Here is a 21,822-nt window from a genome sequence, read left to right on the forward strand (position 1 = left end):
TAGGGGATTACCATTAGCCGCCTTAATTTACTACATGCCCGTTGTCTCCAGTTGGGGCGAGACATTGACAGATACCAGCCGCATCACACTTCACAAGGCGGTATAGTAGGTGCACTGTGGGAATAAAGCTACAGCTCTGCTTGCCTGTGTTCTGCAGCACGCATTTAAAGGTTACATACTGGGCTGCTCGTCTTCAAGGCACACGGTCCTCAGCTGGACAAAATGACAAAGGACATTGAGAAGAAGCAGAGCTCTATAAACCTATACACTGAGACTACCACAAAGAATTCCGACATTGCAGGATTGACCGTGGCCATGGACACCGCTGCTGCAACTGCTGAACTCGCCAAAACCCAGCGAATGATGGCCTGCATGCAAGAGGGGTTCTCAGCAGTGCATAACAAGTTGGACGCAATCCCAAGCACAATTGGGTCCATTAAGTCACGTCTGGAGAAGACTGATCAGAGGCCAACCCAAACTGAGATTAGAGTGGGCATGGTTGAACATCAGGTCCACCTGGCCCCAATCATGCGAGACGTATCGCTTTCGGGGAACTGTCCCACCTCTGTGGAAACTGTAATAAGTCAGAAATCTTCCCCCTAACGGACACAGTGCCCAAACCGCACTACTTGTTATGCTTCTCATGGTCCCCATTAGAGATGGGATATTTAGGGATTGCAGTAACCAGACACCACACTACCTTGTTTGCTCACAATTATGCTGCATACATACACACCTCATGCTTAAGCTTAAGGCTTGGGCACGGTTGCCATTGACCATTGCAGGTACAAATAGCTTTGCTGAAAATTCTAGTCCTCCCAAAACTATTTTTTCCAAAATATGCTGCTATGGCCGGGAACAAAATTTCTTAAAGAGCCTCAAGTAGGACACATCGACTCTACCCTACACAGGGGTGAGGGGGTTCGCCACCCCTCATTTGAAGGTATACTGGCTGGAGGCACAGTATGCAGCTTTCTGGTTTGCGCAGAATGCACCCAACCCACATGTTAAGCTCAAAAGGTATTCTGCGGGTGAACGGAATATTAGATATCTCGTGTTGCCTCCTGTCTTTGCAGACTCCTGCCCATTTGACCCTGCGAGTGGGACTGCCTTGGCCTGCCGTAAAATGTGGAAACTCTTAGGTGTAGCCCAACCTTACCATGGTGGCTTCCCCTAACGAAACTGTATTACAACCTTTCCCAAAGTAGAGGCTGCTACAGAGCGGCAGTGGGTACAACATGGATTTGGCTCATTGGAGCACAAGTATATAGACGGGAACTTTATTGCTGCCGATGATATACCTGTGCTCACACAATATAAATCATCCCAATGGCTTCACAACATTGGCTTGCGCAGTGTTTACAGGGTTGTGGGTTGAATTTCCACAAGTCCTGAGCTTCCTTGGAGAGCGAGTGCCCCCTGCTTTCTGATGTAGAACATGGTGGTGGTGTTGTCCATGAAGATCCTCACCAGCTTGCCTTTCAGAGGCGGTGGGAATAACGTGACGGTCCAGAACAGGGCCCATAGCTCCAGGATGTTGATATGCAGATCCTTCTCCTCGGGCAGCCACAGGCCTGTGGTGTGCAGATGTTTGGTGTGTGCTCCCAAACTTCCAGGAAAGCATCTGTGGTGACCGTCTCCTTGTATGGGGGGCTTTTGAAATCCTGTGCCTCGGGCTATGTGGGAGCGTACCCCCCACCACTCTATCGCCGTCGGAACTCCTCGTTGAGAGGGATCTTGTCCGTGAAACTTCCAGACACATGTATCCAACGGGCATCTAGTAATTCTTGTAGGGGTCGCATCTGCAACCTGCAGAGACAGACAAGGTAGATGCAGGATGACATCATGCCCACTAACGACTTGATGGCCCGCACCGTGGCCGAATTCGCCGACAACAGTCGTTGCACCTTTCCTTGAATGGCCACTAGCCTCTCCTCTGACGGGAATGCCAGGCAAGACATCGTGTTCAATCTGGCGCCAAGGAACAGCATGTTCTGTGATGGCGTTAAGCAAGACTCTGGATAGTTGATGGAAAAACCCAGATCCGTCAATAGTCGGATGGTCGCCTTCGTGTGTTCGTCGGCCAACTCCGGCGTGCGGCCACGTATCAGCCAATCGTCCAGGTCCGGGTATACACGTATGCCCTGCACACATAGATGTGCCAGGCATTTTGTGAACACTCTTGGGGCCGACTTCAAGTTGAATGGTAGGGCCATGAACTGGTAGTGCTGGCGTTGCACAACGAAACAGACATTTCTGATGTTTCTTGTGAATGGGGACGTGGAAATAGGTGTCCTCCAGGTCCAACGTCAATCCCCTTCCTCCAGTTTGCCTGGCACATGCTGCTAGGTGACCATCCAGAATTTGGGGATTCTATTTGTTCAGACATTGGTCCAGGATGGGTCTCCATCCCCTCCACCCCCCATCTTCTGGAGCCCCAGAGCCATTGGGGAACTAGCTCTATTGCCTTTTCCGCAGCATGGCTCGTACCTCTTCCAGAAGTTGAGGGATGTGCTGCTCCTGACAGGGAACCAGCGGAATACGAGGACACCTGCGTTGGAATTCCAAGGTGTGCCCCTGGGCGAGAGCATCTAGCACCCATCTGTCGGTGGTGATCTTTCTCCACTCGCTGACGAACCTCGTCAGCTGGCCTCCAACCGCCATGCGCAAGTGGGGGCCAGGCGTCTTGGCCAGTTCAGGCTTGCTTGGGTGCTGGCGTCCTGCCCTGCATGCAACAGCGACGCAACCCTCTGCTACCGTAGGCCTCGGAGCGGCCTCTGTATGCTTCTTGTGTTGACGACCGGGAAGACTAAGACTTGGAGAAACCTTTTGATGGCCTGCTCCATTTCCACTGGAGGAGCGAAAAGAAGATGAACTGTGCTGCTGGAGAGTGCCGAGGGAACGGACCAACTCTGTATCTGTCTTGATGGCCTGGAGGGACTCGTCGACAGCCTTCCCAAACAGATTTTCCCCATCAAAGGGCATGTCCAGTACCTTTGCTTGGACCTCCTGACGAAACTTAGTGGACTTCATCCATCCCTGCTGACGAAGGCAGACACCGTTCCCCATCTGCCGGAACCATGTGTCTGCGAATTCCACCACCACCTGTGATGGCATGGTCCAATGCCACTTCCCCCTCCTGGAAGAGGACGAGGGCATCCATCTTCATATCATCGGGGAGGAACTGCAGGATCGGTCCTAGCTTGTACCACAATTCCCTGTCGTACCTGGCTAGAATTGCCAGGGCGTTGGCAGCCTTGATTGTTGACACCGTCATGTAAATCACCTTCTTCCCCATGCCGTCCATCCTTTTTCCCCCTCGCTGTCCGGAGGGACTGATGACGATAAGGACGGGTTAGCCGACCGTTTCCCCATGGCCGCCGACAGTACTGAGTCCAGCAATGGTACCAACCTCAAGCACTTGGGTGCAGAGTCTGGCACCCTATACACTTCTTCTGCAGCCTATCCTGCTTAGCTGGAGCCGTGCAAGGTTTTTTTTTTTTTATTATTTTTTTTTTTTTAATAAGGGTCAGGCCCTCCTCCCAAATATCGTTCAGAAAAGGCACAACCATGATCATCTTTCTTTTGGTGTCTCGCCTTTGGTACAAAAAGCCCTCCTTCTTGGTCTCCTCGGGCACCAGCTGAAATAGCTTGGAGGCCATGGGTATCATGGATCAGACCTATCCCACCTCATCAGGTGGGGAAACCCTGTGAGGAGCATCCAAATGTCGCAATTCACTGTCCACTGGGACAAAGTCTTCGTCCTCATCCGTGCTTGTGGCCATATCTGTCCCAGTCTCAGACTCTGGGTCCAACGCGGGGCTCGGGCTAGGGGCACGGCGGAGGAGGTTGACATGGGTGCATCAAGTGATGCTTCCTCTTTTTAGACGGGGGGTGATCGGGGGCCTGGGGCACTGCAGGTACCGGTACTGATGGCATTCTGATCTGGATCTCTGACACCAAGGTGTAGAGAGTTGATAGAAAGTCCAATGAAATGTCCCTCAGCTGAGAAGGCAAAGAAAGAAAACGCTGCCCTGCGCTGTCATCGTCCTCATTGTCCTTGTGGACCGTATGCATGGACTATTGATCCTCCTCGTCCATGGACGACAGCTCCATAGTTTAAGCAGGGACCTGGGATGACTGTTTCGGGGCCTCCTCGCCCCCCTGCTTTTTCCTCCCTGTGGGTTCTGAACAAGGACCTGGGCCGGTACCTCTACCCAGTGTGGACAGTCAGCAGTCTTTGCCAAGGCCTCTGCAGTGGTGGTGTACCGTGGGGGCAGGCACGCTTTCTGAGCTGTGGGAGCCAACATCGTAGGTTCAGTGCCCATAGCTGCTGTGGTAGTAGTAGCCGCCACCAAAGTCGATGGCGAGAACTTTGTCTGCGCCGGTTGAGCCTGCTTGGGCTACGTGGCCACCTTCTCTGTCCTTGGCTTAGCGGATTTCTCCCGTAGTTTAGCTTGGATGGACGACTTCCTTTTTAAAGAGGAGCTCAACAGTAAGCTGGCAATGGAGGCCAAAGGCAATGCTGAATGCGCCCTATCCAATTTGGGACTTACATCAGTGGCAAACCCGGTGGACTGGGAATTGCAGATCTTAGCCTTATCTTGGACCCCCATGGATGGGGCGACAAAGGACTTTTAAGACCGCTCCTTGGACCGCCCGGTCCTGCACGAGGCATGATCCTGCTCAGAGCATGGGTCAGAGGCCTTGTTTGAGTTAAGTCAGACCGCCAGCCTAGTATGCCCATCTTTCATCATCTTCTTAGAGAAACCTATGCATATCTCGCACTCTACCTCCTTATTGCCCGGGTGTAGGCAGTAGAGGCATTGTAGGTGCTTGTCTTCAGAACTTCACCGACAACAGATCCCGGTTGCCGGCAGATGAGGAAAAGAGAACAGAGGGTTTTAAAAAACTCAAAAAACTTACAAATAGCTCAGAGACCAACTCGAGGACTCTTCTCCCAACACTGAAGCGTGCAGTAAATATCTGAAGATGGCTGCCAGAGGTGCGGCTTAGGGAGAGGACTGTCAGTGGATGGGGGCAGTATGACACAGAAGACAGTAATTACTTTAGAGGAGAAATACAGTTTTAAAAGTGAAAGTGAAACCGTTTTTTCTTTTACCGAGGATTCCCAGCCTGACGACGGGGAATATTCATGAGCATGTGAATCCATGCCAGAACCCCATGCTGGAGAATAGACACATCCCATGAGAGCTGTTGTACTTGCAATGGCTCAGAACAAGCACATCCCATGAAGGCTGCTATACTTGTAGTGGCTCGGAACACACATCTCAACTGGGCTCCTATTCTTGTAAAGGCATACTGTGCTGGTAAAACATCTATATTCAAGCAAGTGCTGCATCTGGCGAGACAAACCTCTAACTATCATTCCCAGCCTAACAGCCAAAAGAAGGTTTGCACACATCTTAAAAAGAAGCATCTGATATCTAAATCTGCACTAGATTTGTAAATAGAAAAATAATTTCAGCTTTTTGAATATATATTGGTGCTATTTCACAAGACAAAAAGGAGAGGAAGAGCCACTCTGAACCTAAGCAATATAGGAGAACAAAGTGGGGTTTGCGGTCGGGGGCAGATAGAACAGAGAACGTTTTAGACAATCCAAAACAGGAATTCGAGCAGCAGGAAGAGAGCCCAATGAGCTACATAAGAGCAACAAAGAAAGTGAGAAGGGAAATGGAGGTAAATAATAGTACAACCACACACAATAGGAGTGAGGCACAGAAGCAGAGCAAAAGAGACATGTAGAGACAGTAAAATAAGAAAACACAGAACAACAGCAGACAGGAGAGCTGGAAATATAAAATTCAGACTAGAGAAAGGCAAACCAATAACATAAGAGGCAGTGTAAGAAAGATAATTAAAAGGAGTAGCAACCACAACAGAGAACATTTTAAAACAGATATAGCCAGAGTAATGACATGATAGAGGAAGAGGAGTTGTATATATCAACCGATACAGCACAATGTAGGAGGGAAACATCAATAATAGAATGCAGAGATGGGAGAGGCAAAGTGACAGAGCAACAGACCTCAAAACGTGGCATAGAAACACTTAAGGTGAGAGGCAGAACATCAAAAAGTGAGAGACAGGGGAAACAGTACCAAAGGGCAGAAGAAATGGAACAAAAACATGAAGTTCCTGTCAAGCAGGTAGTGACAGGCAGCAACAGTAGGCCAGAGAGGCAGAGAAGTGATGCTGGTAGAATGTGGGACTTGATGTAACCAGCTGACATCTGTAGTAGTTCTTAACAGAGTTTTAGTGTTCAAGTATAATTAAGATGAAGCTGGGTAGTACTCATCAACAAGTTCTTTGTCGCTAATGTTTTCGAACACAGTTTTAATGTTATGCACAAATGGCATAGTTGTCAGACACTTTTTTACTTTCTTGCAAAGGAAACTCATTTTTACTCTCTTGAAAGTTGATTTACTCTCCAATTCTAAAAATTGGGAGCAAAAAACTCTCATGCCAAAATCCTATCTGGACCACTTGTGGTAGTAGTACAAAGGCAGTAGTGGGAGTAGGAAGAGGACAGGTGGTGGAAGTAGCAGTGAGAGGAGAGGTAGGGGTATGAGGAGACCTAGTAGACAGTAGGGCAGTAGAAGAATCCGTGGTGAGGCGGTAGTAGCAGAATAAAGAGAAGTGGTAGTAGATAAGAGACAGCAGTGGTAGAGAGGATTGGTAGTGATAGAAGCAAGTCAGTATTAGTGGGTTGAAGGAGTCATTGGAAGCAGGGAGTGGAGGTGTTGAGAAAAGAAGGAAGAGAGGAAGAGGAAGGTTAACACCTAAGGGTGGAGGTAGGAAGGTAGACTGAAAGATCAGGGGGACAGAAGTGTGGTGGGGAGGAGTACTTGGGACAGGAATAACTAGTAGGGTAAGGAGAGTTTGTATACAATTGCTTGAGTGGTTCCAATGCTGTGAATGCAAGGCGCTGTCCCCAACCTTTCCCACATAATACTTAAAGGGGTTAGGAGAGGGACAGGTAGAAGACCCCTAGGGAGTCAGCTAGCCAACACCTCAGGGCAACCATAGCAATTTCAGTCCAGAATTAAGAGCGTATAGGTTACCGTGCTGAAGTAATAAGGGGATTACAGACGCCTGGTCTAGGGTGACGGTACTCAGAGGGAGACATGATAAAGACGAATGACCAAAGTGCCAATTCCCGGACTCTGGACTCGGAGAACCCACAATTTCAATTGAGCCTACCTTTCTATGGTTGAAATAAACACCCTTGAACCATCTTTAGGCTGTCTGAGTGAGTTAATTAGTGCACCCCATCAGATGTGGTGTCAGAAGATGGATCCACCAGACCCCGACACAGAGGTCGATCACAGTCTTCAGGAGATGGGAACCCAAGAGGAGAAGTATTGCGGAGGTAACAATTATGGGCAATTAGCACCAATAACTCGAATTGCTGATACCCATCATCCACCCATTGACCAAGCAGGCATACATTCGAACAAGAATGCACCTTTTGGGAATTTCATATGAGGTTTGGATTGCCTATACTTATTGGGCCCCAGGGAAGGAGAAGGTGGTAATGGAGATGGAAATCTAGCTTGACTTATTATGCAGTATATTAAAAACAGAATGTACTTGTATACCGTTACCACCATGCTCATAATGAGGTCCATTAAAGAGATGGGAGTCTATCCCATAGACAATGAGCAACTTAGAAACTTGAAAATGTTAGAAAACAGACCATTTTATTTCAGTATGGATAGCTTACAGAGCATCAGCTAGTCAGTTATTGTTTACAAGCTTGAGCTATAATCTCATCCCACAGCCTGAACGCTACCCACTGCCTTTAGGTAGAACAGAGGGTCAGATTAATGTTGCTGTGCATTGTGCCAAATGACACACATGTAACCACCACAATCCAAATATTTAGGGGCACATGTCATTACCAAACTTAAAAGTTGAATATCAAAATTAATTCATTTACTGTGACAGTGTCAGGAGGGGGTTTTGCGCTCCAAGTATTCCTGCAAGGGAATGGAGCAAAACACTCGGCTTGTTTGCTTGCTGGGTAGAAAACTCCCAGAAGCTAAGTGCAAGAAAACCCCCCCAGCTCTATACAAAGCATGACTGATCTGCTAAAGAAACGAACCGCTGTCGGCACCCCTCACACATGGAACATGTTTACCACAAGAGCACATGAAGACCGTGCAAATGGCAGCAATGTCCGGTATAAATCCCAGTAACAGAGCAGAAGAGAGCATAGCCCTTATGGCATGCACAAGACTGGATCTAACCCATGCTCACATACCTTTTCACCAACATGACTGGCATTACATTAAAATATTGCTTCATTCTGCAGCTCTTTCTCTGACCATGATCTCATTTCCCTACCACGCAAAGTTCTCAGGCTGCAGCATAATAAACAGAATTTTAAAAAAAAGCCAGCATTGCTTTTTACTTCCTCCACATGTGTCATATGTGTGACCCACCAATGTATTTCATCCCTGGGAGAAATCTTTTCCTATGAATCACTGAGCAGCAGAAAGATTAACACCAAGAAATTCTCTGACAAAATGTTTTCTCAGCACAATTATTTAGGTAGCCTAAGATCTTAAGAATTTTTTTTTACAGCTTGATAAATAATTATTTTGTTAAACTGGTTCAAATTATCTAATCAAAGTGAACTGAATCCTACTTGCCTGTGTGAGATAGAATTATAATATTAAGAAATACCTTTCGTTTTCAGCCATTAATATTCCTTCATCCTTCAATCGTTTACTTTTTACAGTGTTGTCTTCTTGAAGGACCTCCTTCTTACGCTTTATTGCACTGACCCAATCCACATTTTCAGAATCCACCAGCAAACCTTCATCAGCTGCTTCAGCTTCAAACTGTTTCGACGTTGTCTTTGATACTTTTTCACCAACCTTTCTCTTCCAACCAAAGGAAGCCATTCTAAAGAACAAGACAAACATTTCACCAACGTAAACCCTTTTGCAATAATAACCATGATGATAGTATTCAATTTTTTGGGTTGCGTTTGGTTTGAACATCAAGCCTTCCACATCACAATTTTTGCATTTCAAGAAACAATTTAGTCAAATTTCATATCATAAAAGTAGTAAATAAAACAATAACATCAAAGTTCAAGATAAAAACTACAAAGTTACACGGCATTCATCAATAAGTCAGAAATCCTCATAAAAAAGTAATCTAAAAATCGAATTGTAGCTACAGCCAAGTCCAAGTAGGGTGCTACTTAAAAGCTTTAACCACAAATCCTCTGGAGATATATAATGATGTTTCAGCAAAATGTTCTCCGAAAACTATTGTTTTAGGTCAGTTAAACCTATACAATTTACCAGAACATGTTCCAGAGTCTCTATAGATCAAGTCAACTTCCAAAACCTACATTGTCTGAGGTTTCTTTGAATTTTCGATCTAGCACCTATCATCTCATTTGTAGGGAGTAAATTCATCCTGAATATTAAAAACGTATTCCTCCAATATATATTTGGAAATTTCAGCAAATATCCAGGTACAGTATACAATGATTTTTCAGTTTTTGAAACAAGATAAAATAATTTATATTCATTACATTCTGCATATGTTAAAATCCAGGCAATCAACTATAATTTGTGCCTATGTTTTTACAGATTTGAGAGCATAGTCTCTACTGGTAAATCTAATATTTTTAAAGTAGCCAAACAACAGTTCTGCCAGGCCATTAAAAAATGTTCTTTAGCATTCATGCAATATAAAATATAACGTTATCCTTCTTGGCTACTGAAGCTTTACGACAGAAAGATGTAATTTTCCATGTTACTCTTGCACTTAGAGGATAAGAGACCCAAATGGAACCTAATTACAGACAATGGTACTTTTTAAGGTAAACATAAGACTTTCTACCAAAACATTCCCTCTAACCAATACCAGAGTCAGGAGGGCACATTAAATGTTGTTTTAGTATCATATGTTATTACTGGAACTTCTGTTTTATAAAATTTATAATAGGCATCAATTAACATATTCTAAATTTAAAATGTATAGCTCGAGCTTGAGATGCCAAATACAAAATGTATTGTTTTAACATAGTAAGATCTACAATACTGCTTTTCCCGGAGATACAAAAGTCCAAATAAATAAAGGATTCAACTATTTCTAGCATCTCCTTATGAAAATACCTCTTAAAGGTATTTTTGTTCACAGATTCTTGGGGATTTAAAACCAGGATTTTTGTTATCGGAACATTAACTGAAAGGTCACTTAATACAGTGTAATTATGTAATTTGATAATTCATTCAACTGGCACTTAAGACCTATAGGAGTTTGGTCCATCGGTACCAGGTCATCAGCGTACAGCAATCATTTTATAGTGTATGGCATAATCGGGGAGAACACTTGTTTTATTCAAGTGTTCTCCGATATCAGAGACAAAAAGATTAAATAAGGAAGGATCTAGCATGCAGCCTTGCTTTAGACCTCGAAGTTCACATTTGCTTTGATAGCACCCCTTCCTGATTTACTCGAGCAAATATTGAATTATTATGATGCTCCCGCCCAATTTATGCAACTTATTCCAAAGTAAACGTCGGTCTATACTGTTGAACGCAAACGCAAAATCAAAGTAAACCTTCCAGAAAGAGCTCTCTGTTTAATGAAGTTTAGAATAAGTCTGTTCAATGATGTATTAGAATCCTTAACAAAACCAGATTGATATGGAGCAAGCCTTTTACTTAAAAGGCCCAGTCATTAAGATTGGAACAAAAGATGAAAAAATGGTGCCTGGGATATCCAACAAGGTGATAGGACGCACATTTTTTGGATTACCTGTGAGTTGTCAGGAATGAGAGGCGTACACAAGGTTGTCATGTTTTTGTCAAAATATATTTATTAAATGAAAATGGGTTGGAAAAAAAAATGCCTCTCTGACCGTATCCTAAAGAGGAGTCTACCTACCTATAAACCAAAACTAAGGAGTTTCAATAACTGAATAGCCATCCTTGTGTCCAAAACATCCTATCCTGACCCTCACACTACAAACAAAACAATACAAATGTGTAAGGAAATATATTCTACTTGATACTGGCAAAAAGTACTCTCAACAGAAGAAAGAACAGTTCCAGCAAAAATGTTCTCCAAGGTAGAAGCCCTTAGATCCAGAGGGTGTACTCCTTCCCCTGGATTCTTAATTAGGATGACAATAGTCTCTTTTACTAACAGTTCCTTTGTATCTTGCCTTGATTCAAAAGGTTCCTTTTAGACAACAAATTCTGTAACAGTCTTCTTTAACACAACATTCTCCTTGGTTTAGAAAACACTGTCTTTAACATTCCTGGAAGCTTTGCAAATTGCCTGGTATACACCCCTGGCAGGTTTTTTTAATGCAATTTCCGACTGCCTTGTGTACTCTCCTGCCAGGACTGTTTATGCAACATCAACTGCTTGGTGTACTCGCCTGCCTCGTGTGAGAAACCTGTCTCACCCGCTAGTCCCAGGGGAACCGTCATCCAGGTGGCCAGGACACGGCCATCGCTATTGGATCCAGTTCATGGGGGTAGACCAGTACGGGAGGATCACCTGGATGAGGGGGTCTTTGGAGAGTGGAAGTGGGACACCGAAGGGTGAGACGTGGTATCCCCTTCCCTGTAAAACTTTTTCCCCATCCTACCAGTTAATAAACCTAGAAGCTCAATCCGCCCCCTTTTCCAACACAAACACTTTCTCACGGACAGTTCATTGTGAGCGACAATGGCCTAACACCAGAGCCGTATACCCGACATGTCCCAACACCATGGTCAGGCAGTTACTGATTACACACACCTGACTCCCATCACACTTCCACACACGGATAAAAGGCAGAGCATGAAAGCACAGAGCCGTATACCCGACATGTCCCAACACCATGGTCAGGCATGGTCAGGCAGTTACTGATTACACACACCTGACTCCCATCACACTTCCACACACGGATAAAAGGCAGAGCATGAAAGCACACTCTGAGTGAGGAAAAGCACACGACAAAGCATCAGTTCCAAGATGGCGACTTACCACAAGTAGAAAGGCGACGAGACCGGAGAGGGTTCCAAGGAGGGAAGTGATCTTGACCTCTAGAAACTGCTACTTTCATGAGCCTTCGAGAGTGAGAAACCTAAGACCGGGAACTGACGCTGATCTGTCCTACACTGTGCATCAAAGGTATCCGGGGCGCTCCTGTGTTGATAACCCAGGCCGGGAGGAGCAATTGCTGCTGTGGTACTGTCCATGGCTCCAGCAAGAAAGCTGTGCCAGTAAAAGCAGCACAGCCGGTCTGTCAGAGAAACGGATACAAAATGAACTTGTCTTTGAACCAAGTTTGCAAGCGGCAACATTGTACGAAGAATTCCACAAAGACTGGTGGTTGAAGCGCATGTAATGAGAGGCACAAACAAGTGGAAACTATTGGAGTGAATGTACTTTGAAGATACCGTGTACAGAGTGGTCCGGCGCCACGTGGGTGCTAATTCGAAGGAACTTTATATCCAAGTGTTCCTGCGACGGGTCAAGCTAAACCCTGTGCACATTCGCAAGTCTTCCATAAGTGTAAAGTAAACTGCAATTGGTCCGAGCCCGGCTGAGGGAGACTAATTAAATATAAAGAAGGGATCTGAGCCCGGCTGAGGGGAATATGCAGTAATGGAAAAAGGACCGGTGCCTGGGTGAGGGGGATCCAGGGTGATATACCCAAAGTAGAAAATTGTAAGAAGAAAATAAATTTATATTTGTTTGTTTGCTTTGTTCATCAGGCCCTCTGAATCATGAGACTTTGATGAAGAAAGACTTGGGTGCAGAAGGCCCGGATTCTGGAATTTGAACTGTATCCTAGTGTGGAGGAAACCAGAGTGTGTGCTTGGCTCGAGTAAACTGCCTTGCTCTGTGCTAAAAATGTAGGGAAAGGAGGCCAACAGCCCGAAGATCCTTAATCATCATTTTGTGAACACTTCTTCCTTTTTCATGAACATTCCCTCCACACCATTTGTATATTAGCGGTAAAGATTGGCAATATTTATTTTTCGTATAGGCCCTTTTATTTTGACACCACTAGGACTACATTCTTTATTATTTGATGGGCGTAGCTTGCACCCATCTTAGATTTAGGTTTTATCACACCTCTTTGAAAGTTCAATAAACAACATTGAACTTTGGTCACTCGTGTCCGTCTTACTTCGATAACATGCCTTCCTTACACTCGTCTTCACTTGTGGTTTTCACTTGCATGGTATACTCCCCTGCCAGAACTTCTTAAGTGTTTCAATTGCCTGGCATTTTGCATTGCCAGGGATTCTCATGCGTTTCAGTTTCTCTGTATCACCATACTGTATATATTGCTCTTGGCTTGGTATATAGGTTTGCAGTAACTCTTGATCACGATTTGCCCCACACTTGCACTTCATGCATCCACAGCTCATTGGGGGTTGTACTTTGCCTATTCTACGTTCAAACAATCTTCTTGTAGTGTTAATAATGGTATTACGTTCAAATTGCTTTTGGCATGGTCAGCGGAATGCCCCGGGTTCCGCACTTGCTGCGGATAGACTCACCGGTCTTATCCAGCATCTCCAGTCTGGTTCGCTCTTCCACAGCGTGTTGCTTTCACCTACTTTCCACAATGGAGTGTGCAGACACTCTTCCGGCTTCCTTCTTGGCTCTGCTGTCACCCTCCTCCTTCCCTTCAGGTTCCAAAACGGAGAACACTGCTTTCTCAACCTGCCGAGCGGCCAGGACCTTTCACGTGACTCCCAGCTTTTCCACGGCACTTCAGTCTCCGGCACAGCATCTCTCCCTCATACGTTGCGGCCTTCCTTGCTCTGCCACACCGGTACGCGATCTCTGCATTTGTGAGCCTCTGTGCAGAATCCCAAGTCTTCTCCTGCACTGCCTCTCCCAATAGTGTGCTGACTATGTTCAAATGTCCTGTGCACAGGTGCTTTGGAAAAAACAACTGGACTGCATGTTGTGTTTCAAGCTTTTTGAACCTTCTTCAAACTCCTTCATCCTTCTCGTCTCAGTACTTGGGGAATTCTGGGAGTTGAAGTCCATAGGTGTCATTGTACACATGGTATTTGAACAGTTCATCTTAGTGATTTTACATAAAAGGGTTTCAGAAGGAAAATGTTTACTGTTGGAGCTTTGTGTGTTTGTGTAATAGGGGGGTGTTTGACCAGAAAAATATGAAGACGTGTCTTTACTTCTTCTACAAGCAGTTGAAAATATGCTATTAGGGTCTTGGGTATTAGAGGGTCATCCTCATGGGAAAGAGGAAGATGCTGCATCTCGTCCAATGTCTCCTCCCATGTGATCCTCCCTCTTAAAGCCACCCCCAGGGTCAGGATCAGGTAACGGCTGCTCTCCACTAGCCACATGGGAGGAGGTAACCACAGGGAATCCATGATGACTCCATTGCATTCATCACATAATCCTATCACCTTTTTTGAATAGTGAAACAATGATAGATTGCTTCCGGGAATGTGGGATGAATTTCACTTGAAGAACCTTCTTGAACAGTAATGCGAGACTATTCACCAGTAGTTCTTGATTGGCTTTCAGAGTCATGTTTGAAAGACCGTCCGGGCTACAAGCTCGAGAGTTTGTGCTATGTATAATTTGGTTTTGAACATCTTCCACTTCAAATGCCATGTTAAACACTCCTCCTGCCAATGTGGGACGACAAGGAACATTTTGCATATAATTTATAAAAATGAGAAACCATGGTCTTCCGAGATGGGATTAATCTAAACTGAAATCTGAGGGTTTGTAATTCCTTTAAAATGTTTCCAGATTTCAACAGTATTTTTGAAGTATTATTATTATTATTATTATACGATTTATTTATTTTTACATTTGTAGAAGCATGCAAAGCTCATAGGCCTCCAGACACTAGTTGCAGGCATGGTGCATTAAAGGGGTGCACACAGTCTTAGCTGAACAGATTTGTCTTGATCTTTTGTCTGAACAGTGGATAGGAGGGTTCAGATCGAAGGGAGAGCAGTAGATTTTACGGAGTTTGGCTGCCACTACTGGTAAGCTAGACCCCCCGCCCGTTCTTTTGTGGCAAAATCTTGGCATGACGAGGCAATGGTTGGGCGTGGATCTCAGTGCTCTGGAGGCCGTGTGTGTGATGAGTCTCTGAGCTGCGTATGTAGGGATGTTGTCATACAGGCATCGATGGGTGATTGAGAGGATTTTGAATATAATTATTTCTCTGTCAGATCTTCTAGCTTCAGAGATGTGGTCATACTTATTCAGGTCCAATTCAGCCGAAAGAGCATTGTTTTGGGTAACCTGGAGCTTGTTTACGTTTAGGATAATACTGAAAGTATGGATTCAGCATCTCTTTGCAAAATAGAGGCCTTATGATGTTTCAGCCAATTGTTATACCACTGTTTTAGTTTATTGACCTCTAATTTATAGCTTTTATAGCTGACAATATTCTCCTTACTTATGTTTCTTATGGCAGATCTTAATTGATGTTTCTGGTTTTGTATTTGTAGAGTAAAAATATGCCTATTTTTAAAATGTACTCTAACCTCATACAAGTATTCCTGGTAAATATACATTCATTAATGCCAGAGTTTACTTTTCTGGAGAAAATAAAACATTAAGGTACCATGTACCATTTTGTAAAAAATCATTAAACCTCAAAAGATTGGATGTATTCAATTTTATCTGATTCCCTGTGCAATTTACTTCTAAATTGTAGGCGCAATTTGTTTATGCTTACCCACAATCTACAAAATCCCATACCATTCTTAACATTTGGTGATCACTTAAACGGTTCTCTAATATATAGAAGGAAACAGATCTTCGAATTGTATTTTTCTGAGATCCAAAACAATAAGCGCTTAGTGAGACCTCCGTTTCCAAGAATCCTGAGATGGTATCTCTCAGACACTTTTTCTGAGAATGGAAAAGCCCAGCTAAACATCAAGGATAACCACGAATATCCTTGAATTTTAGCTGGAGAGGGACCACTACTCCCTGTTAACAACGTTTAATAGTCCTTTTTCCTCTCCTATGCACTTGCCCGTTCTCAATGTCACTGGGCCTAGTAAGATCGTTGTTTTGTTTCTCCTTTGTTCCCCTCCCTTGCCTCATCGCGCTATGAAACACTTGTGTACGAGCGCAATACAAATAAAATATCAATAAGAGTGAACATGAATAACAACACTATGCAATATTTTGTCATCAAAAAATTCCACCCGATTCAAATATTTTGAAGAAATAGCACGCAACCGAGGAATGGAATGTAACAAACCCAAAACATCTGATTTGTTTAAAACTATTTTATCCTGACAATATTCTCCTTATTCAGAAGGGATAACAATCATTAAGTACTTAACAGAAAACAGGTATGCATTGCTAGATATACAACAAAGTTTACACCCACTTCTGCAGCTCATTAATAGGCAACACATCAATGCAATGCTATAGGTGATGACATATGAGATGGTAACAAAGTTGTCTTTAGAAGCTGGTACTGAATGACCGCACCAAATAGCCAAAGGAAGCTGCTGCCCATGTCCTGTTACACGGGCCGCTAATGCCTGTGCTGCACAGATGGAGTGGGAACGTGGAAAAGACACTGGCAAATACAGCGGGTGTTCCTCCACAAATCAATACTCCCATCGTCATACTTATACCATTAGATGTCGGCTACACAATGGCAAACTGATTGCAGTGAGTATTATAAATAGTTTCATCACTGTGTTCTTTCGTTTCAATAGAGTGTGAAGACAAAGCATTTATGGTGTCAATTGAAACGTTGACTGACAAATACTGGACATGAGGATAGGAAGTGTGATGACATCTTCAGAGTCATCACTGATCTCTAGTCTAAAGTCTCCTCCTATGTGGCGAAGGGAAGGCAGCCGCTACCCGATCCTGTCCATAGGGGTGGTATTCTGAGGGTGGATCACATGGGAGGGGATGGCTGTCGAGGGGAGGGGATGGCGCCAAACAGGGGAGACGCTGTATTCTTCCCTTGACTTCAAAGAAGAAACCCTAATCCCAGAGTGTCTAATGCCTGCTGCCATTATTCATAGCCCTTTAATTGTGAGATTGAAACGAAAACCTACTTCTGTTAAACATCTTAAGCAGAACTTTATTCATCCTTCACATGTAGATACCTCCTCTAAAAATCCTTTGACGTCTAATTATGAAGATCATTGTTATGTAGATAAAAGTGTGCAATAACCAAACTTAAATACTAATGTGCTGTCTAGTTGTTGTCGATTCTATCAACTACGTGGTTTATTTAAATCTGAGAAACACCAGCAGATGGGTGAAGGAGAAGCCAGATCGGGCTGCAGAGGGCGCGTAGCAGGGAGTAGAGCCGCAGAGAAAGGTAGACGTGCAGGAGCGAACCAGGCTTAAGGAAGGCGGTGCTCCCGACCTGCCACTTGACAATCCGATGTACCGGAGTGGCGGGAGACGCAATGGAATCGCATGGGCTCTGGGGAAGTGCAGCAAGGGAACAGGAAACTGTAGAAAGGTTGTCCACAACGCTGACAGACAAGAAAACACTGCCTTTATCGGCAAGGAACCACAAAGCCGGCAGAAGACCTGAAAAGGGGTTTGACAAGCTAAGAAGTCCTACCCGAAGCAAAACTCTGCCGTTACAATGAAACACGGGTCAGAGACATCAAGAGATACTGGTGAGTTGGCCCTTTGATAGTGGTAATCCTGTGGTGTTCCGATAGGTACATAGACAATTAAGTAAGAGTTTGGAATACCGAACAAATAGAATTACAGAGAGAACAAGAGGAAAAACATGTTGCAATTCTCATAAGAGATATCAATTGGGGGAAACCTGGAACCAGACTTGCCATAAACTAAAAGATATTATAGAAAGAACAAGAGGGCAACCGTGGTGCAAGTCTCCTGACCTGAGATGACAGTTGGGAGATACCTGGAATAAGCATTGCCAAGAGACATTGTAAAAGAGGTTGATAGAAGGAGCTTGAACAAACCCTCATATAGGGGATGTCAGATTGGGGTACACTGGTGCAAGTGTTAACTGAGGTCAACAAGGTTGTGCCACGGAAGAGGTGTGTGATATTTAAGAGAAAGATGAATACTGCAGAGAGAACTGATAAGAGCATCAAGTCGTGAAACCTTTTTTCAAAGATACCCAGCAGCAGAGTAGACCAGGGGATCCCTACGAGTCAAAAGGGGGATATTCCTGGCATGGAAGGAACCAGGATACCCAGAGTTTTAAGTTGTACATTCTTTGGAAAAAGATACCTGGCAGGAGAGTACATCAGGGGATCTGTGTGGCCAAAAGGAGTATTTCCTAGCAGAGGAGTGTACCAGGAAATTCAATGTTGTGTTGGAAAAGGTGTTTTGTCTGAAGACTTTGTTCAAATTGGATAGGCCAGTAGAGGCGTTCCAGGCAGGGGAGTACACCACCAAATCCAATGTTTGGTTGAAAAATAACTTGGTTATATTAAGCCATCATTAAAACAAAAAAAAAAAATCTTTGGTCATCCCAGGCCTCCAGATAAGGGTTGTGCCAGGCCTTTTTACGCATGAAAATCTTGTAAATACAACAGCTTTTATATTTTTCCTTTGCACATTTACCCACCAGTTTAGAGCAGAGGACAGTGCAAAGGTCAGGTTACTTGACAGAAACCAGAATGCTTCTTTTGATTTCATCTACATGAATATAATTGCAAGCCATGGAGAAAAGCCTCCGAAACTGAATGCATTTCTCTGAAGCCTTTCAAAAAATTAAACTGCACACCGAGATACAAGGAATTATTTAATTCCATTCGACTTCTGCTGTGTTGTGGAGCAAACAAACACTGTACATATTTATTTTTCTTGGCATTTTTGAATTGTATAATTAGGAAGATGGAAAACTAAGTTGTAATTGAGAATTAATCTTTTGTAACAAATGATGCTTTTATTTGCCAGCGAAAGCAAACCAGTATTACACAATTGCATCCGAGTTCCTGTGCTGTGTGCATAATCATGCAGAGGCAGGTAATTTTTACACTTTATCATTTTACACACCGTCTTTATAATTAGAGAGTAAATTAAATTATGAGTATGCACAGTCTAGTTTACTTCCATTCAACCTAGCAGTCAATGGGGTACATTACTATGAAAGGTCAGTGGCAGCAGAGTCCTTGCTCAAGGGTGAGGGATTGTCTATTACACCAATCACAGGTTCTAGTCTCTCAAATGTTCAAGACTACAATTAAAACATCCAAAACCTGACTCTCCAGGAAGTGCAAGCACTGTTCAAAAGCAAAGAAATTAAAGTTACATTTGTAATTGAAATTGAAACTCAGAAAACCTGTCCCTGTGATAATCCAGATAGATATTTAACTTTATGTAGTGCTTCATACATAGTTCGTCCAAAATCTAGGCACTATGATTATTATACCTCAGTCAATACTCCGTTTACTGTGCCTAATATTTGTATCTGTGCTGTTATGATGGTTAACAACTGCTCAGTTGTCGCATACGCCGCCATCCATTACCTTCTAGCCAACAACAACCTTGACTCCATATTCATTGCTAAAAACATGGTTTACACCCTCCACCCCACTACATCTTTGACATATTCCTACCCCATGGCTACAGTATCCAACATACGGACCTCTTTATATTGTGAACGCCTCCTCCAATTCCAGATGTATTGAAGACAGGTTTCATACAAGCCATTCTCAAAACAACCTCACTTGACGCATTGGACCTAGCCAACTAAAGACCCATCACAAGCCTCCTGTTCACCAGGAAGGAAGGGTTTGTAACCAAACTGCTTGCCAAAATTGATCAGCTTGGCCTCCTCTGCCATTACCAGTCCAACTTTCACCCAGAACACAGCATTGACACTTCAATTATCCAAGTGGTGGGCAATGAGCTCAGAATCATTGTCACAGAGGACCCGTGCCACCTAGTGCTCTTAGACCTCTTGGCTGCCTTCGACTACCTAACACTCCTCTCTGTCCTCATTGACAGTATGGGCTTCTCTGGAACTGTCCTAAAATGGGTCATGATCAATATATCTAGCAGGCACCAGACCGTATAGATGGGCTCATTGTTAAGATGGATTTCTAAACTCCGACCTGGTGGGCAGAAGTTTAGGAGGCCATCTTCAGTTTAGTGAAACAGTGAAACCTTCAGGACAAGCCAGACCGATCTAGGTAGCTTGGCAGGCTGTCAGGAGGGGTGAGAGTGATCAGAAGCCCACAATGAGCACACACAGCAACAAACTACAAATTACTCTTATACAAGTGTGTATGAAAAATATCTATACATATATTGTCGACCTGACTAAATAGACGGGAGTAACTTTAGCACGGAGTAAACAATGATCACACAAATCCTTAATCTATACAGTATATATACACACAACACATTTCCTAATGCAATTTAGTTATGGGATATCACCAAAACCTGAGAAGAGAGGGTTAAATTAGCATACAAATGGCATTATGTATTTCTTTACAGTTCGTTCCCCAACTTTCGAGTCCAACCCTAACAGGATGCTATGTGCTCAACAGTACAGTTGTGCATAAAAACGCACAATTGCGCGATCGCACAGATGAACAAAAGAGCGGGTCTTCTTGAAAGGGTTTTAGCAAGTCAGGAAGGGGCTTGAGATAATGAAGAATTAGGTCCACTATTCGAGTAGGCCCTGCCCTTGGCGGCAAAGCAGTATTCAAGTGGTGAGAATACCTAGGGACCCAGCCAAGTTCGAATACCTTTAAGTGATATTTGTGCATAAAAAACACTTGGCTGTGCTGGGGGGCCACCGGTAAGTTATGCAAGTACTCACCAACCCCAAGCACAGTCCCGACCAAACTATGCCAATTCAGTCGAGGTTGCTACTAGGTTTGAGTCCTCCAGTTTCGCTGTGCTCCGGCTCTCAGCGGCTGCGGTACAGAACGATCGCCCGTGATGGGACAGTTGCGTTTTGTCAGCTTCCGAAGGAGGTATGAAGAAAATTCCGGTGCAGCTGGCTTCAGTGCACAGGAGAGCAGAACAGCAGGGGATCTGTAGGAACCGTCACCACCAGGTAGTGATGCAGAAATCGTGGATGCGGACAACGTTACACATTCTCCTAATTCAGGACCCAGAGAAGCTAGGCCTGCAAATTTGGCGGGAGAATGCACGGGACCACAAGCAAGCGATGTCCGAAGTCTCGGGTCTGCACTCGAGATGGCGGCGGCGCTCCGGGATACCCTGAGGTAGAGCTGAACAGTTCACTGTATGGCCTAGGAACACTTCTGAAGGGGCTGGTTCGGTGGGTAAGCAGGGGGCGGCTACTCCAAAGAGGCGAAGCGCCTTGGCAGGCCTTCTTGATCGAAGAAAAAAGCAGGTGTCCGACGGGACAACAGAGGGCATAGGGTGCCAAAACCTTCCAAAGCATCTTTGGCGTTATTAGGAGTCCGTTTCCTCATGTAGGAGACTTGGCTCCTTCTGTAGTTTGGTGAGAACACAGGTGATCGACCTGGAATGGCTGCAGAGCCACTTTGCGCCAAAATCAAGGACTTCCAATAGAAGATCAGCTCTCTTGCAGGCATCCCAGATGTGGTCCAATCATGGGCCACAGTGGTCTCAGTCATTCGGGCACTCCAGGAATCCTGGCACCAGTAATGTGGATTGGAACTAGAGAGTTCCAGCCCTCTTTCTGGGTGCACATACGTGGCAGGCAGAAGCCTGCGAACGCGATTGGTTTTCGCGAGAGGCTGCATACCCAAATAAGGAAAACCCAGGTCATTCGACCTGGATGAAGGCAAGAGACAAAATGGCCATGGGACAGAGCAAAAGACTTTGTGGCTCAGCCAT

The 21,822-nt window shown here is 44.5% G+C and overlaps 1 protein-coding gene across 10 annotated transcripts in view; it reads right to left on the reverse strand.

The window, feature by feature from the left end:
- The window catches only part of TTC33 (tetratricopeptide repeat domain 33), an 820,935-nt gene that overhangs the window by 703,513 nt on the left and 95,600 nt on the right, over nt 1-21,822 (reverse strand). For all 10 annotated transcript variants that reach the window (XM_069627194.1, XM_069627185.1, XM_069627186.1 and 7 more), the window contains one exon: nt 8,716-8,937. In XM_069627194.1, coding sequence (XP_069483295.1) covers nt 8,716-8,936 — 221 coding nt within the window. In that variant the 5' untranslated portion in view covers nt 8,937. The remainder of the gene's footprint in view (nt 1-8,715; nt 8,938-21,822) is intronic.

Source organism: Ambystoma mexicanum, chromosome 6p, assembly GCF_040938575.1.
Source record: "Ambystoma mexicanum isolate Mex_15411 chromosome 6p, UKY_AmexF1_1, whole genome shotgun sequence".
Taxonomy (NCBI): domain Eukaryota; kingdom Metazoa; phylum Chordata; class Amphibia; order Caudata; family Ambystomatidae; genus Ambystoma; species Ambystoma mexicanum.